The sequence below is a fragment of the Orycteropus afer genome, unplaced genomic scaffold (assembly GCF_000298275.1).
Source record: "Orycteropus afer afer isolate SDZICR_OR568_19922 unplaced genomic scaffold, OryAfe1.0 scaffold00016, whole genome shotgun sequence".
In the NCBI taxonomy this organism is placed as follows: Eukaryota; Metazoa; Chordata; class Mammalia; order Tubulidentata; family Orycteropodidae; genus Orycteropus; species Orycteropus afer.
In genome coordinates this window covers 20129825-20147982 of record NW_006921603.1, presented here as the reverse complement: position 1 = coordinate 20147982, position 18158 = coordinate 20129825, and the positions used below count along the sequence as shown (strand labels likewise).

General features: G+C 38.8%; 1 protein-coding gene across 1 annotated transcript in view; it reads left to right on the top strand.

Moving 5' to 3' along the window:
- The window catches only part of SLC35D1 (solute carrier family 35 member D1), an 88602-nt gene that overhangs the window by 15702 nt on the left and 54742 nt on the right, over positions 1–18158 (top strand). Inside the window, exon 8 of the mRNA XM_007959328.2 lies at positions 2580–2672. Within this exon, the coding sequence (XP_007957519.2) occupies positions 2580–2672 (93 nt within the window). The remainder of the gene's footprint in view (positions 1–2579; positions 2673–18158) is intronic.

Sequence of the window (18158 nt, the reverse complement as noted above, 5' to 3'; positions counted from 1 at the left end):
TTGGCTTCCTGGGTTTTACCCCTTTCTCCTGCTCTTCCGGCCTGCTACTCTGTGCTACGCCCGTGCTTACCTTGCTCCCGGAGACCCGGTCCCTCTCGGGAGGGTAACAAGGGAAAGTGTTCAGTGCAGATCAGTGAGTAAGCACAAGCCCGCCCGTGCTTACCTTGCTCACGGAGACCCGGTCCCTCTCGGGAGGGTAATAAGGGAAACTGTTCAGTGCAGATCAGTGAGTAAGCACAAGCCCGCCCGTGCTTACCTTGTTCCCGGAGACCCAGTCCCTCTCGGGAGGGTAACAAGGGAAGTGTTCAGTGCATATCAGTGAGTAAGCACAAGCCCGCCCGTGCTTAGCTTGTTCCCGGAGACCCGGTCCCTCTCGGGAGGGTAACAAGCAGATAGAAGTACTTAAAAAGAGACAGACAGAAAGAGGCTATATTAAATAGCAGTAAGGTCGACACTGTATTAGAACCCCATACAATAATACATGTTGATGATGAAACTCCTAAATCAAATTGTACTTAGAATACTCTGTTTAAGAAGGCAGAGAGAGAGATATTCAAAACAGTAAATTTTAAACAAAAAACTTTGGTATTTAAACGTTTGGCATTTGTCAGTTATCTGGACAATTTGTGTATATGTATGCAAGTTTCTTTTACTTCCTGAATGACTTGAACTAACCCTCATGCTTCTGGCAGATGTGCATCTGTGTTCAGAGGTGGTTTTGTTCTAGTATGGCTCTTCCTGTTTGAAATGTATTGCTGTCTTAGAAATGAGCCATACATTTTCTTGGACGCTGTGGTAGCCATAAGCAGTTAGTTGTTTGGCTTATCCTGGGCACAGTGGCCACAATGAGAAGGTTTTAGTTACAAATTTCATTACCTGTAATTTTGAGAGTTCTTGTAATCTTGATCCTTTGAGTATGAGTCATGTGGTATAAAGACTACTGTATTTCATACATGATGCAGATGTTAAATTCAAACCATTTTTAACTTATCTTAAAAAAGAAAACATAAATAATACAAATGTGTGATAGAAGTACTTAAGTAGAAAACATAGAGAAGAAAGAAAAAGATAAATGTCCTTTTATCCCACCATCAGGTGAGAAGGACTGTTTTAGTGGGTATTCTTTTTTGCCTGTGTATATGGCTGTTTTACTTTATGTAAAATCTTAAACAAAAGAGAAATGATATATATCCACTCCTCACTTATTCACTTGGTTAGGTTCCAAAGACCAGGTCAGTAGGCAAAAGTCAGAGTGATGCAAAATTGGAGAATGGCCACATCAGATCACAAAATGAAGGATGACTACATCATTATATAATTGCCATATTTCATCAGCATGTAACTGCCATATTTCATCAGCATGTAACTGCCATATCACATCATTATTTAACTGCCAAACCACTGAGAATCATGGCCCAGCCAAGCTGACACCTAACTTTAACCATCACAACCAGTATTACTCTTCCTCACACTTCGGTGTTTGTTATATGCTGGGTATATGTTATTAATGTGCAAAATAGTAGGATAGTAGATTTTTAATGTTAATTGCAAAATGTTGAATAACAAGATAGTCGATAAATGAAGAGTATGTGTAAAATATTTTCTAATCTGTATTTTTCACTATATTGTTTTGTGAATACCTTTCCACGTCTATTAGCATTACTAAACATTTTTAGTGGCTGGGATATGTTTTCTTGTATGGCTGCTCACAGTTTAATTGGTTAGTTTTTTACTGTTGGCTTTTTGTTTCCAGATTTTTAAAGCTACTTTTAAGAAGGTAGTTTGACTTTTTTGAATTACATTCGGTGATCTTGCAAATCACAGAAGTTAGGTAGACATCACACCTCTATTCTCACTGCTTCCCCCAACTCTGGGCTACTTTTTCTTTTGTCTGTACTTTCCATTGGATGTATTGGAAGTTGTGTGAATTGCAGGTGGGCCCAGATTTCCTATAGGAAACCTGTGCTTGAAGATGATATCCTTCATTGCCCTCCCAAATCTGGGGGCCCAAGTAATCATACTGTATTTTGGGAGTTTAGCAATAGTAATCTTAATCTCCATTGTATCTCACACACACGTTTTCAGAAATACTTCATGGGGAAGATATGTGTGTCTGTGTTGGTTTGGGTCTGAGTCTGTATCTGGATTTGTCCATCTTTCTTAAATGGCACTCTGATATGGTCTGAGAAGCCCAAGACTAACTTGATGACTCGTGATTCAGTTCTGGAAAGAGAAGGGCTTTAGGGGTGTGTACCTATAAATGTGTGCATATATATTTGAAGTAATCTCTTCTTGAGTTCTGTTTTGAGGCAGCCATTTGATGTCATGTTTGTCTGATATTAAGCACTTGAATTTATCTCAAATAACTTTGCAGTCTTTTAAATCTGTTTTCTTTTTCTTTCTGTCTTCTGAAAACTTAGATTATTCTTAATGTTTTCAAAACTTTTGACTTGACTAGTTTCCTGCCTCTGTTCTGAGGGAGGGGGCTGTGCGTGTATATGTATGTAATGGGATGGTATAGGGTTGTATACATCTGTCTGAAAGAGCCATGTAAAACACCTAGTTATTTCCTATTCTAGGAGCTGGGAAAATATGGTCTACTCTATTACAATGCACTGTTCATGATTTTGCCCACACTGGCCATTGCATATTTCACAGGAGATGCACAAAAGGTAAGACTTTTCTAATTATGGTTTATGCTGATGACTTGCATTATGATTCATGACCAAAAGATAGATTTTATTAAGTGACCCACAACTGAGAGTTTGCTTTTTAGCTTACTGTGTTATGCTAACCTTTTTCCTTGGCATAAATATTGTTCTTGTTATGTGCTGTCAAGTTGGACCCGACTCATAGCAACCCCTCCTTGGGTTTCTGAGGCAGTATCACTACGGAAGTAGATTGCCCCATCTTCCTTCCGAGGAGTGGCATAAATATTAGATAGTACTAAAATGGCTCAAAATAGCTCTGTCAGTATAAAAATAGTGCATGTCAACTAATGTCTTTTTCTTTGTGCCAGAAAGATAGAAGGGAATTTTTATGTTTCTCCTAAACTACAAAACAGGTATAGTAGAAAATCTCCTTGAGAAACACAAAATCCTGAATAGTAAAATTCTTGAAATGCTAGGCTTCATGAGAAGCTTTGTGCTTTGGTACAGAGTTGTTATCCAGGCTTAAGTCTCAAGCTATTTTTCCCCTAGGAGATATTTAGTACTTTGTGGTCACTTAACCATGTAGATAGCAGTTAATGTAATAGTTTATCCACTTTCTGCAATATTTAGCTCAATAGATCCAGAGTAGAGGAGTAGTGAAATAAATCCAGAGAAGAATTTTCCTCCAAAACAAGTCCACATTCATAGGAAAACACTGATAGCATATTGTTAAAATTTGCATGATTTTGCAAACTAAGTAGAAATCTAGACTTCTGCCAAGGATTTCTGTGCCAAGATTGCTTCTAATGATACCCCTGACTAGTAACTTCTTCAGAATACATGTGTTGGTTATTCATTCTAATGACAGTGACAGTTCCCACAAGTCAGTGGGAGCCAAAATAAAGAAAAGCTTATTGAAAGCAGTTGTACTGTTAAATGATTGTTCTTGGAACCAAAGGCAGAAAGAGAAGACTGCTTATGAAGCTGTTACATTTTTCATCAAGGACTGTATCTTTTAAAGAACTGGCTCTGATCATCTTGAATATATGTGTAAATGTTTTAATGGATTGTGACCAGGCTGCCAGCAGGCATACAGATGGCCCCAAAATAGAAGATGAAGCTATTGCTGTGACTAATAAGGAGTGTTGAATGAGTACCTTTTGGCTATGAAAGAGAAGGAATAGAAACTAACAATTGTTCCACTAGGTGGCGAAACAATTAAGCACCAACTGAAAGGTTGGTGGTTCAAATCCACTTAGAGGTACCATGGTAGAAAGGGCTGGTAATTTACTAAGATCACAGCCATTGAAAATCCTATGGAATAGTTCTGTTCTCCAGCACATGGGTTCACCATGAGTTGGAATCAACTCAATAGCAACAGGTTTGGGTGGTATTTTTTTTGTTTGTTTGATCACTGTATGTGTGGAGATTATTATATGTGTGTATGTATATATACGTGTGTGTGTGTGTGTGTGTATACAGTAGTTCTCATAATAGCTCTAGAAATTTTGAATTATCTGTATTTTACCTATGTGAAAATAGAGATTCAGAGATAATAAGTAACATGCCCAAGGTTATACCGTTGCCGGGTGGGTGTTAGAGTCAAGATTTACGCAAACCCAAGCCTGACTCCAAAGGCCATAGTCTTTCTACAGTGTTCTGCCTTTTTCTAGCAGACTCTCACTGAAAAGCCCTCACTCTTCAGCTTTGGGGCATATATGTGACATAATTATCAGCCCCCTCATGGTTGTAAACTTCGAGGTCAATCTGTACATGAAAAAGTTAGGAGGATTAGTGTAGATAGGTGTTCTAAGGATTTAGCAAAGATAGAATTTCATTAAATTGAAACATTGACTAAAAGGCTTGCAGCTGCTTGAAGGAAGGAGACATCTCTTCATTCTCAAGTGATAATAATTTATTTACAACTTATCTGTAAGGTTGTAGCCTAATCTGTGAGGTTGTAGCATAATTCATGCATATGTCAAACTTCAATAGTTCATATTCAATTCAAAATGTTCTGATACAGTTAAGAATATTTGCTCCATAAAAGTTACTTGACCACTTATATGATGATGAGATTTAGATTTTCTTCTTATTCTTTTTCCTTCCTCTTTAAACAGAGGAGTGGAATTTGAGTAGTCTGTTTGTTTTCCCAATAAAGTGCCAGGCAAAGGTCAGGAAGGGTTTATTTTAGAAAACTTAAAGTTTTAAAAGAATGCCAGGGTTCATTTAAACACTTTTAATCTGGGATGATAAACTAATTATGGAAGTTGAACTCATTGCTTTATAGTCAAACCTTGTCAACATTTTGGGTTTTGCATAAACGTTTGTTTTGTCTCTTTCAACATTCTCAAATAGTTACTGTTATTGTGTGGCTCACTGTGTTAGGCTCAGGTGGCAAGGGGAAAAAAGGTAGATAAGTGGCATTCTTGTCTTGAGGACCTTAACATCTACTTGGGTAGTAGACTTGTCAACACAAGAGCAATAAACTGTTAGACTTCTGTGACAGAAATGATTTGGGGCCTTATAAAGAGGAAGTGGATCAATTCTGTCTTATTGGAGTGGAGGGTGGAATACCTCATGGAGGTTTGCCTACAGACAAAATTAAAATATCAGTAATGTGAATAATCAGTGTTGTTTTGGTAGGTTATGAATTAAATTTGAAACTAAGTAAGTGAGAGTTCTAAATTTGATTCTGTTCCTAATTTCCTTGTGTGCTTACGAGACAAGTTACTGCAGTTTCATTTTAAGTTCAATTTAATTAGTGTTTTGCTTATGAAACAAATCAGTACAATTTCATTTTAAATTTAATTCATTTTAGTATTTTTTGAGCATCTATCCTGTACTAATGAAGCCTTATACTAATTTCTCTCGGGGATATTTGAGGAATGTGCTCAGTTCTTGACATACAAAGAAGACATTTAACATGATACAGACGTGGTGTATGATCTAACACCCAAGTGTTTGCTCATCACTAACACTATAAGTGGTCAGGTTAGGAAGAAACTGGTGTGGCTTCAATATCAAGATTGGGTTTTTAGAGGAGGTAGAGCTTGATTTTCTTATGTACCAAATGCAGCAAGTAATGCTAACCTGTTCTGGGGAATTTTTAGAGACATGATATAGAGAAGTGGTTGAGTGGTTTGCTTTTATTAACCAGCAAGAAAACAGTGGGTAAAAACCATAAATAACCAAAGATTTCCAGGAGGCTCATAGTATTCTTTAAGAGATTTGCAGTTCATTTCTTCTACTAGAATTACAGGTCTGTAGACGTCAGGAGTCTATTTGCCTGAAACCCTAGCAAAAAGGGTACATACAAATTAGATATGTGGCAGGATTGCAGGTAAGAGTTTTCTAATAAGCAGGTTCATTTTCATTGTATATTCTTTAGAAGTATGCTTTCCCTCCAAAATATGTATATGTAAATAAGCATCCACATGTATTAAATAGTTTTAAGAATGGACTCTTTTTTTGGTGGCATTTACAAGAAGTTCCAGTGGTATAGTGGTTAAGGCTGCTAACTGAAAGGTTGGTGGTTCGAACCTACTATCCAGTCTGTGGAAGAAATGAGGAAGTCTGCTTCTGTAAAGATTTACGGCCTTGGAAACCCAATGGGGGTCACTGTGACTCAGAATCGACTTGATGGCAATGAGTTTTTTTAGTTTTAATCTTGATAGCTGTTTTCAAATTAACAATTTGAGCTTAATTTTGGTCATTAGTGATAGTTTACCTACAGGGTATGATACTTCATACTTAAGCTTCTTCCATGTACATCATTTTCCATGATCCTCATTATATGGGCTGCTAGTGTTGTTTGAACTGTTTTTCCCCAAATATATACTGGAATCCTAACCCTTGTGTGTGTAGATATAATCCCATTTTGGAACAGAGTCTTCTTTGTTAGGTTAATGAGGCCATATCAGTGTAGGGTATACTTTAAACCTTATCATTTTTGAGACATAAAAATTACAGATTAGGTATAGAAGCAAGCAAGCACAAACAGGGGAAAGATACATGCCATGTAGACATTGTCAACAACCTAAGAATAGAGGAGCTAGAGAAGCTGTGACAAGGATTTTCCCCCAGAGCTGACAGTCTTCCCCTAGAGCTGATAACCTGACTTCAGATTTCTAACCTCCTAAACTGTGAAAAAATAAATTTCTGTTTGTTAAAGCCTCTTGTGGCATTTTTGGTATAGCAGCACTAGGAAGCTAAGACAGTTGCTATATGTTTTGTAGAGACTGAGGGCATGCTTAAAGTTGCACAGAGATTAGAACTAGAACTTGTCTGATTCCAGATTCCTTGCTGTTTGCCTCATTACATACATCTCTTAAAGTCATTTGCTGCCTCCATCACTACTTCCCCTCCCCATTTGGGACTGTCAGGTGGGGCTTTCCTATAGGACAAACTATTGAATATGAGAAATACTTCCCAAACCAAACACCAAATTCACTGCCATAGAGTCATATCTGACACATAGCGACCCCTCCTTGGGTTTCTGAGGCAGTATCACTACAGAGAAGTAGATTGCCCAACCTTCCTTCCAAGGAGTGGCTGGTTAAAAAAGTACTATTAGAAGTAGAGCCTCCACAGCATCCTTGTTGCTACTTATCTACAAATAATCATGTTTCATTCATTCAGATCTTTATTTGGTGCTTGTTATGGGTCAGGTGCTGTTCTAGGTTTTTTTTTTTAAAAAAAAACGAAGTCCTTGCTTTAATTGAGCTTACATTCCAATGAGTTGAGATAGACTAAACATAAATTATATGCTATGAAGAAAAATATAACAGGGATGAGTGTGCTGGGAAAGTGTGTTTTTAGATGAGATGGCTAGAGAAATCTTCTTTATAAGGTGCATTTGAGTGTACAGTAAAGTGAATGAACTGAGAGAGCAATTTGTTTGGCTTTGGAGGGAAAGGTCCTGAAGTGGGAGAGCTTAGTTTGTTCACAAGAGGGTTTTCTTAATAGGTATATACCAGGAAAGGTTGAGCTGGGACTTGAAAGATGAGGAGAAAGAGAAACAAAAGGCACATCCAAGAGGAACTAACAGCCTGAGCACAGGCACAGCTGCAAAGATCAGACTGTTCCCTAAGATTAGAAGGTGGAAGTAAGTTAGAGACTTTGGAGAACTTGGAAAAGACTTTAGACAACATCTGATTCAAGTCACTTATTTACAGATGAGGACCCTGGGGCCTAGAGAGACCTCAGGACAAGAACCAAGTTCCTGACTCCGAGACTAGAGCTCTTGTTCTTCCCACCATACCACACCCTGCTTCCTTCTAACTAGCAAGCAGTGCTAGACACAGGAATTTGCAATTTACTCACCAGGTAGTAACTGATCCTTACAGATTTCAGATGTAGGTAGAGAGTGGAAAGAATTTGAGGTCAGAATGCAAAAGACCAAACCCACTGCTGTTGAGTCGATTCCAACTCATAGAGACACTCAGGACAGAATAGAACTGCCCCATAGGGTTTCCAAGGCTGTAAATCTTTCCAGAGGCAGGCTATCTCATCTTTCTCCTGCAGAGTGGTTGGTAGGTTCGAACTGCTGACCTTTTGGTTAGCAGCCAAGTACTTTAATCATGGTGCCACCAGACCTCCTTGCAAATGACCAGCAACTTTGATTTCTGTCCCTGACCACTGTCTAACTTTGGACAAGTCCCTTTTGCTTTTTTGCCGTCATTTGTCATGTGTAAAATGAGTTACTCTATAGGCAGGGCTCTTTCCAGGAGTGAGACACAGTTTCTGAGGAGTAAAAGGCATGCCGATGTGGAGAGGAGGCTGCTTTTCTCACAGCTGGTATGAGCTCAGCTACTCTTTGACACCTATGACCAGTGTTGGTCAACTGCTATTATCTGTTGGACTTGCTTTCCAGATGCAGAACTGGCTTTAAAAGCCATTTTGTGTAGGCACTCTATGTACTGAGTGATGGATCTTAAATTTGAAAACAGCTTAAGGACATGTGGAGAAGCTGTGGTAGTGCAATGCTTAAGTGCTTGGCTGCTAACTGAAAGGTCAGCAGTTCAAACTTACCAGCTGCTCCATGGAAGAAAGGTTTAGCAGTCTGCTTCTGTAAAGATTATAGCCTTGGAAATGCTATAGGACAATTCTACTTTGTCCTATAGGATTCCTGTGAGTCAGAAGCAGCTTGATGGTGACCAGTCAGGACAGGTGGGACAAATCAATTTGTTTTCATTATTCATAGTTGCAGACTCTTGATCCAGGGAGCAATTTGAAGCAAATTCAGATCCAAATTATTTTTCTCAAATCCCACTGTTAACCTTAGTAAACAAAGGACAGACAATTTATCTACATTAGGATGTTGTTGTTGTTGTTGTTATGTGCCGTCGAGTCGGCCCCTACTCATAGCGACCCCTCCTTGGGTTTCCGAGGCAGTATCACTACGGAAGTAGGATTGCCCAACCTTCCTTCCGAGGAGTGGCTGCTGGGTTTGAACCGCCAGCCATCTGGTTAGCAGGCAAGTGTCTTAGCCACTATGCTACCAGAGCTCCCTACATTAGGATAGGGACCCAGCAAGAGGGCTCTGAAAGGTCAGCTCCTCAAGGAGGCAGAAGTTAAAAAGAGCAACTGATGAGGCTGTCACAACCTTTAAGAAAAAAATGGAGGGCAAGGACAAAAAAATAAATAACTTATCATAAACATTAAAAAAAATTTTTTTTTTACTGTGGTTTAGGTCCAAGTTTACAGAGCAAATTCACTTTCCATACAGCAGCTCACATACACTTTGTCTCATGACATTGACTGCAATTTCCCACAAAGCAGCAGCTCCCCTCCCACTTCTTCCCTATAGTTACCGCTTCTCTGTGTCCTTCCCTCCCATGTACTCCTGTCCCCGAGCTGTCTCCCTGTGCATACACAGTCCTTCTGTTCACCCAGATTGATTTCTCCAAGGAGTGTATCTACCTAAAGTAAATGTTCAGCTCATATGCCTGTCTTTTGTTTGGCTGGAAGCCACAGGAGTGGGTTCAATTCCAGACCTGAAGGGCAACTAGAGGCCTGGCTTTCACCCAGACCCTAGAGCCTGAGACATTGAATTCAGACTCCTAGCCTTCCAAACTGTAAGAGAATGAACTCCTGTTTATTCAAGCCATTCCATTTGTGGTATATTCCTGTCAGAGTGGCACTGTTGTTGTTATGTGCCCTGGAGTCAGCCTTGACTCATAGCGGCCCCTCCTTGGGTTTCCGAGGCGGTATCTTTACAGAAGTAGATTGCCCAACCTTCCTTCCGAGGAGTGGCTGGTGGGTTTGAACCGCCAGTCTTCTGGTCAGCAGTCAAGTGCCTTAGGCACTATGCTACCAGAGCTCCTGAGTGGCACTCGGTAACCAAAATAATGTTATTAATTTTCATGTGTTTGCTCTTTTTCCGTTGATCTTCCTAGTGCTGATTTCTAATTTTATAGCATTGTGATCTGAGAAGATGCTTTGTAGTATTTCAATGTTTTAAATTTATTGAGGCTGGCTTTGTGGCCCAACATATAGTCTATCCTAAAGAATATTCCATATATTCTGGGATAGAATGTATATGGTACTGTTGTTGGGTGAAGCTCTCTTTTGATGTCTGTAAGGTTAAGTTGGTTGATTATATATTGTTTAGTTGTTCTGTGTCTTTGTTGAGTTTCTTTCCAGTTGTTCTGTCTTTCGTTGAAAGTGGTATATTAGTCTCCAACTTTTACTGTGGAGTTATCTATTTGTCTTTTTGATTCTGTTAATGTGTGATATATGTATTTTGTGGCTCTTTCATTGGGTATATAAATATTTATTATGGTTATGTCCTTTGTTCAATAGATCTTTCAATCATTATATAATATTCTTTCTTGTTCTTATGGTGGTTTTTGTCCTAAAATCAGTTCTATCAGAAATCAATATTTTTTGATTGACACTTGCTTGACATATGTTTTTCCAACTTTGGATTTTTAGTTTATTTTTTTCTTTGTCTCTAAGGTGAGTCTCTTGTAGACATATTGATGAGTCATGTTTTCTTATCCAGTCTGCAATTCTCCATCTCTTGAGTGGTGCATTTAATCCGTTTATATTCAGTGTAATTATAGACAAGTGTGAGTTTATTGATGTCATTTTGTTATGTTTTTCCATGATGTTGCTGATGCCTTTGTTGTATATAATTTTCTGTGCTGAGCTCATTTTGTTTATGAATTTTGTTATCATTTTCTTTGTTGCTGTTTTAGTATTTGCTAAGTATATGTGACTCTTTTTTATTTTGATGTGAGGGTTTAATACTTTTCTTTGAGGTTACTCTGTAATTTATCATTTTCTTTCCAAGTTTAGAACAATCTGTTCTGTATCACAATTATCCTGACTTCCTCACCATTTGGAAATTCTGTACCTACACTGTTACTCCCTTTTTTTGCTTTGTAGTCCTCATTTACCAATTGATATCCTTGGCTCCCTGTTTACAGTCTTGTAAGCTAATTTTTCTTTGGGTACTTCTATAACTGTGTTGGTTTCTGGTTTATGTTGTTATGTGTATTAATCAGTTGTCAGCTGCTGTTGGTTCTCTGAAGGACTCCTTTTAGCATCTCTTATAAGATTGGTCTGGTTTTAACAAATTCCCTTAATATCTATTTATCTAGAAATGTCCTAATTTCACCATCATAATTGAGGGACAAATTTGCTGGGTATATAATTCTTGGTTGATGATTTTTTTTCTTTCAGGGTTTTATATATATCATACCATTGCCTTCTCTGCTGCATGGTTTCTGCTGAGAAATCAGAGCTTAATTTTATTAGTTGCCCTTTGTAGGTAACTTTTCTTTTCTCCCGTGCTGTTTGCAGGATTCTTCTTTATGTTTGGGTTTGGTGAGTTTGATGATGATACGTTTCGGTGATTTTCTTTTGGGATCTATCCTGTTTGGGGTCGTTGAACTTCTTGAATGGATATATTCCTGTCTGTAATCATATTAGGGAAATTTTATTTGTCTCTTCCTGTTCCGGAATTTTGACTACACCTAGGTTATTCCTCTCAATGGTATCTCACGTGCATCTTAGGCTTTCTTCATTTTGTTTTGATCTTTTTTCTGACTGATCCCTTAACAAAGTATTGAGGTCTTTGTCTTCATTCTCACTAATTCTGTCTTCTGTTGATTTGATTCTACTCCTTTTCCCATTCAATGTGTTATCTATTTCTGATATTTTACTTTTAATTTTCTGGATTTCTATTTGTTGTTTTTGTTCTAATTTTTCATTTATTTTGTCACTTTGTTCTTGTTTTCTTTCCCTAAATTGTTGTAGAGTTTGTGTTTTCCTTAATTTTGTCTATGTTTGCCTTGATCTTGTCAATATTTTCCTTTATCTGTCTCTCACTCCATTGAAAGTTTCTAAATATAGTTCTTTTGAATTCCTCATCAGGAAGTTCCAATGCTGCTTCTTCCTCAGGGAGGTTTTCTGAGTCTGTATCCTTGTCCCTTGTTTCTGCCACTTTATCTTACTTCTTTGTGTGGAGTGGGATGGTCAATTGTCTCTGAGACATTGTGATGTCGTTGTATTTATATTTAATTGGTTATTGTATGTTTGTGTGATTCACCAAATTTTTTTTTTTTTTAATTTTGTTCTGATATTTCTGAGTAGGCAGAGTACTGTGCTCCTCTGTTTCTAGTTGGCAGCATTTATGCACTCAACACCTGTGTCCTGGTGGATGTGATAGAGAATGAGGGTATATGCACAGATCTCTGTTAGCTGTTCATGAAGAGCAGTTAAGGGTCAGTTGGGCTGATATTGACCACTGTCTGTTGTTGGTCAGTTGGTGCAGAAGCAAGTGGTAACATTCACATGGTAGGGCTGCAGGAGGTGGAGGTATGGTTGAGTTGTATGGGCACAGTTGCTTTCTCCCACTGTCAGACAAAAATAAACCATCAAAAAAATAAAAACAGAGGACAAAAAACACAAACTGCATGAACAAACAGGAATAATCACACACAAAAAAGGAAATGTAATAAATGGAAGAAATATATTAAAAATATTTTAAAAAGATGAAAGATAAAGAGAAAAAGAAGGAAAAAACTCCACAATATTTGGAGAGGTGGGGATACAAGAAAAGAAAAATAAAAAAGAGAAAACTCCAAAAAGAAAAACAAAGGATGAGAAGAACTAAAAGAAAAAAAAAAAAAAAAAGAAGAGAACCAGGAAAAGGAAAGATTTAAAAAAAAAACAGAACCAAGGAAGGGAAAGAGAAAGAAGAAAATTAATAGAAGGGAAGAAAAAAAAAGATTTTAAACAAACAAAGAAAAACAAAACTGAAAGTGGGGCAGGGCACCCAGCCTTTTTCAGGGCACACAGACTGGGATGGAATTCCTGCCAGTCCAAGAGGAAGGTGGAGGTAGCAGATGGCCACACCTCCATTTACCAAAATGGTGTGGGGTATAAAAATAACAAGAGGAGTATCACACCTTTCTAATTGTCAGACCCTAGTGTGGTTGCCTGAGCTGTCTTCAGCTAGTGGAGCCTATTCTTAGGTTTGCTGCTCAAATCAGAAGGCCACTTGCAAACGTTCAAGTGACTGTGCTGCTTGCAAATATTATAAAAGGCTGCACCCGCAGGACAGCCAAAAGTGCACCGTTCAGTTTGTCTCTTTATTTACTGTTTTCATTTCTAGTTGTCAGCCACCAGTGCAATTGCCGTGCAGTCCTTGGCCAGCAGAGCCAATTTTCAGGTTGTTGCTTGGATTGAAACACCACTTGTAAATATTCAAATTGGCCATGCCATCAGGATAGCTGGCAGTCTGCAACTCAGTTTGTCTCCTTATTCACTGTTTTCATTCAGGTTCTTCTACTAGTTGGTATTTAATTCTCTTCTTTGTCCTTCCCTTCAAAGCTTAGGGTTCCAGGATTATCCTTATCTCTTTCATTTGATATCTCATTTCTTTGTTGAAGAGGGTCTGTGTAGTTTGTCTGCCTATTCTGCCATCTTGCCAGAAGTTCCTCTCTACTCCTCAGCATAGTGTTTTCAAGTTCATTTCACTCAGCATAATGTTTTCAAGGTTCATTCATACCATAGTATGTATCAGAACTTCATTTCTCTTTATAGCAGAGTAATATTCCATTGTATGTATATACCACATTTTATTTAGCCAGTCATCTGTTCATAGAGACTTGGATTGTATCTGCCTTTTGGCTATTGTGAACAATACACAAATGAACATGTGTCCAAGTATTTGTGTACTTGCTTGCAAGTCTTTTGGGTATATACCTAGGAGTAGAATTGCTGGGTCATATAATATTTTCATGATTAATTCTTTCAGAAATCTTCAAACTCTTTTCCATAGCAGCTGCACCATTTCACATTCCCACCAGAAATGCACCAGAGTTCCACTTTCTCTACATCCTGGCCAAGCACTTAGTTTTTAAAAACATGTCTTGTAACTTTAAAACATTTTTTCTTAACTAAGTGTCATGCAAAAGCTAGCTTACTATTAATAAAAGATATCTAGAAGCTAGATAAAAGTGGAGCAGACATCAATTGACTCATGACTTTTTGAAGTGCCAGTTAGGGAGAAATGTGTTTAAACTTACTAGCTGCTGCTTCTAAGGGGGGATGTTTGCAGCACAAAGTCAGTGATTTGCAGAGTCACAGGAATTGCAGCCTTGCTTCCTGGCAGCAAACTCGGTTAGGTGTTCTCATGGAGGGATAGAAGAACAGACCCCTTGCTGTAGATCTCACAAAGCCAGTACTGTATGCATTGGTACGTTGTATAATGTCTTCATTATATCACTGGTTATGTTACATGGCTCAGATGAGTTTACAGGAAATACTGCACAAATCATTTACTGGGGTGTGTTTCTTACTAAGTATGTACTGACTAAAAAGGGGGTGGGGCAAATTAGACTGTTGGTTTAGCCGCTTCAGAGTTATTAACTCTATCTAGGTCACTCTGTGAATCATACTGAGTGATTCTTAGACTCTGAATTATTCCCCCCACATAGAGACAAGTTGCTTTTGCTTCTGAGCTTTGGTAATCTTATATATAAAACAAGTGGGTTGGGTAAGTTGTAAGTTATTTCTTAGTTATGAACAAATGGATCTTTCTCTTTGCCTGTCTATTCTGTTTCACTGACAGAGTAGCCATTCTTACCTTTGAGGCTATGCTTTTAAAAATAAAAGCATGTGATCCATTTGATAAGTCTGAATGTGTAGTTTTATCGTGGTACATATGTTTTTACATAGGTGGCAGAGCCTAGTAGGCAGAGGTAGTTAGGATGCTTGGGTTCCTATTCCTTGTCTGAGTTAACAGCAGGGGTCTGAGCAAAAACTGTGGCAACTGTTCATAGTAGTATAGGATAGATCACTCCAAACCACTGATTTCATGAACTCAACTTAACTTTCCTGAAATAGGGAAGGAAACATGCACATCACTTGCACAACTGACATTGTTTTCTGTGCTGCAAGTTTTCTAGCACTTTTTAGAACAAGGATTCAATTATTTTCTCAAAAGCTTTTTGGAGAAAGAATTTTCAAATAGCATGGTAGTATCATTCACCAAACCTTTATCACAAAGTCCAAAGACTGAATGGTTGGTGTTTTTTTTTTTTTTTTTTTTGGACTTCATAATAAGCAGGAAGGTATGAAAACATTAAGAAAATGTGTCAATCATGCTTCAGATTTTATTTATGATCCCTAATGTATTGGTGATTCTTTGCTTAGTGAATTTTCCTGCAAGTGGGAATGGTTGTGTCTAAGATTCGGTGAGCATTGAAAGTCCATGCTTGTCACTAGATTGTTGTTAGTTATTGTGGAGTGGATTCTGATTCCAGATGACCCTATGTGTGCAGAGTAAAACTATTCTCTGGGATGCTCAATGCTGTGACCTTTCAGGAATAGATCGCCAGGCCTGTCTTCTGAGATGCGTCTGGGTAGGTTCAAACCCCCAAGCTAGTGGTAAAGTGCTTATTTGTTTGTGCCACTAAGGAACTCCTGTCACTAGATTATTATTGTTGTGTGCTGTTGAGTCGATTCCAACTCATAGCAACTCTATTTGACAGAGTAGGACTGCCCCCATAGAATTTCCTTGGCTATAATCTTTACAGGAGCAAATCGCCTGGTCTTGTCTTCGGCAGAGATGTTGGTTAGCAGCCAAGTGCTAAAAACACTAAGTTACTATCCTATGCTCATTGCAGGCATTGCCAAGTAGTCCCAATACTTTTTTGCTAAGCCTAGTCATAGCCTCCAATTGTTTCCCAAGATACTGGTCCAGACAGCTAGAGTCAATAAATCAATAATGGTACATAAGATGAAATCTAATTGCATCTCTAGATTAGATTTTAGCCTTCTTACTGGTGGCAAAGTGCTTAAGACATTTGACTGTTAACTAGAAGGTTGGAGGTTCAAACCTACCAGCCACTCTGTGGAAGGAAGAGGAGGCAATTTACTTCTGTAAAGATTTACTGCCTCAGAAAACCAGTGGGGTTCAGAATCAACTTGGTGGTAGTGAATTTGGTTTTTGGTTTTTATTGATTATGTAGTCTTAGTGCCTAATGTTATTAAGATACTCTCTTTCTCTTTTCAATTCCATTTAAAAAAAAAAAAAAGCCTCACTGCTATGGAATTTGTTGTGACTCATAGTGACCTCTCCTTCGGTTTTCGAGGACTATATATATATTTGAGAGCTTTCTAAGCTAAGTGACTCATCTTCCTCCTCTGTATTGGACAATGTTTCTGGACTATTCATAAATTTGCACAGTAATGTATCAGAGAGTGTTTCTCTGCTATTCATAAGGTTTTCCCTGGCCAATTCTTTGAGAAGTGCATGGCCTCCTCCTTCTTCCTAGTCTGTCTCAGTCTGCAAGCCGGGCTGATACCTGTGTAACAGGTGTACCCCACTGGGTTTGAAACACCACTGGCACAGCCTTTCAGACTCATAGCAACATGTCACCACAATAGGACAAATCGACAGACAAGTTTGTATCCCTTAGCTTTTGGAAACCCCTCCAACCACCTTTACCTGGATCGCTGTGGCTAACTCCTAGATCTGTTCCAGTCCCCTTTGCCTTTTCTGTCCTCTCCCTGCTTTCCGCCTCACTGCTTGTGAGGGGTGGCCTGGGTTCCCTCTCCTCACCTGGCTCCCTGTGGTTGACTCCTCAATCTGTTCCTATCCCCTTTGCTTTTGCTGTCCTCTCCCTGCCTTCCTAACTCACTCTTTGTGGGGCGTGGCCTGGGTTCCCTGTCTTCACCTGGGTCCCTGAGGTTGACTCTTCGATCTGTTCTGGTCCCCTTTGCCTTTTCTGTACTCTCCCTGCTTCCGCTTCGCTGCCTCTTCTTAGGTCCCCGGAATCCGAATGAGAATGCTATCACTTTAAAATCCAAAATGGTTGCCACTTTGCAAACATTCAAAATAGCTGCACCCTCGGTCACTTTAAATATCCAAAATGGCCACCACTTGTGAACATTCAAAATGGCTGCACCCTCAGTCACTTTAAATATCCAAAATGGCCACTGCTTGTGAACATTCAAAATGGCTGTGTCCTCAGTCACTTTAAATTTCCAAAATGGCCACCGCTTGTAAACATTCAAAATGGCTGCGCCCTCAGTCACTTTAAATATCCAAAATGGCTGCCACGTGTAAACAGTCAAAATGGCTGCACCCTCCAGACAAACAAGAAGGTCAGTGGAAAAAAAAAAGAAAACCTGCAATATCTGGGGATAAGGCAATAAGAGAAAAAGCCAAAGAAGGAGAATAATGAAGAAAAAAATGGGAAAAATGCAAAGATAAAACAAGGAACGGGATTAACCACGAGAAAAAAAAAGAAAAAAAAAAATTTTGCAACCTTCCAGGAACAGGGAAAAGAAAAAAGCTGAAAAAGGTCAAAAGTATTAATAATATTAGTAGTTTTAAAACAGACAAAAAGCAAGCAAACTAAAAATGGAAAAAAAGAAGAGAAAGAAAAAAAAAATCGGGAGGACAGGGCAGGGCATTCAGGCTCCATCCAAGCACACAGAGTGCGATACAGTTCCCACGGGCCCAGAAGGTGGGTGGGAGTGGGGGATTGCCGAACCTCCGTTCACCAAGTGGGTGAAGTGGGTGTGGGGTATAAGAGTAACAAGGGAAATGTTGCACCTTTTCAGTCTTTCAGGTCCAGAGTGTCCTAGGGGCTACTTGGATATCTTCTGGAGGCTAGAAGTCTGAATTCCAGGCGCTGGCTCTCGAGGAGGTTTCTCTCTCCATGTGGGCTCACTCCTCACTGAAACTTGCCCTTGAGTGGAGAGTAGCTAAAGCAAACGGAGGAAATGACAAGATAAAAGAGTTGAACCAAAGATTTCAAACAGCAGCTCAAGAAGACAAAGCCAATTATTGTAATGAAATATGCAAAGACCTGGAGTTAGAAAACCAAAAGGGAAGAACACGCTCGGCATTTCTCAAGCTGAAAGAATTGAAGAAAAAATTTAAGCCTCAAGTTGCAATATTGGAAGATTCTAAGGGCAAAACATTGAATGATGCAGAGAACATCAAAAGAAGATGGAAGGAATACACAGTCACTGTAC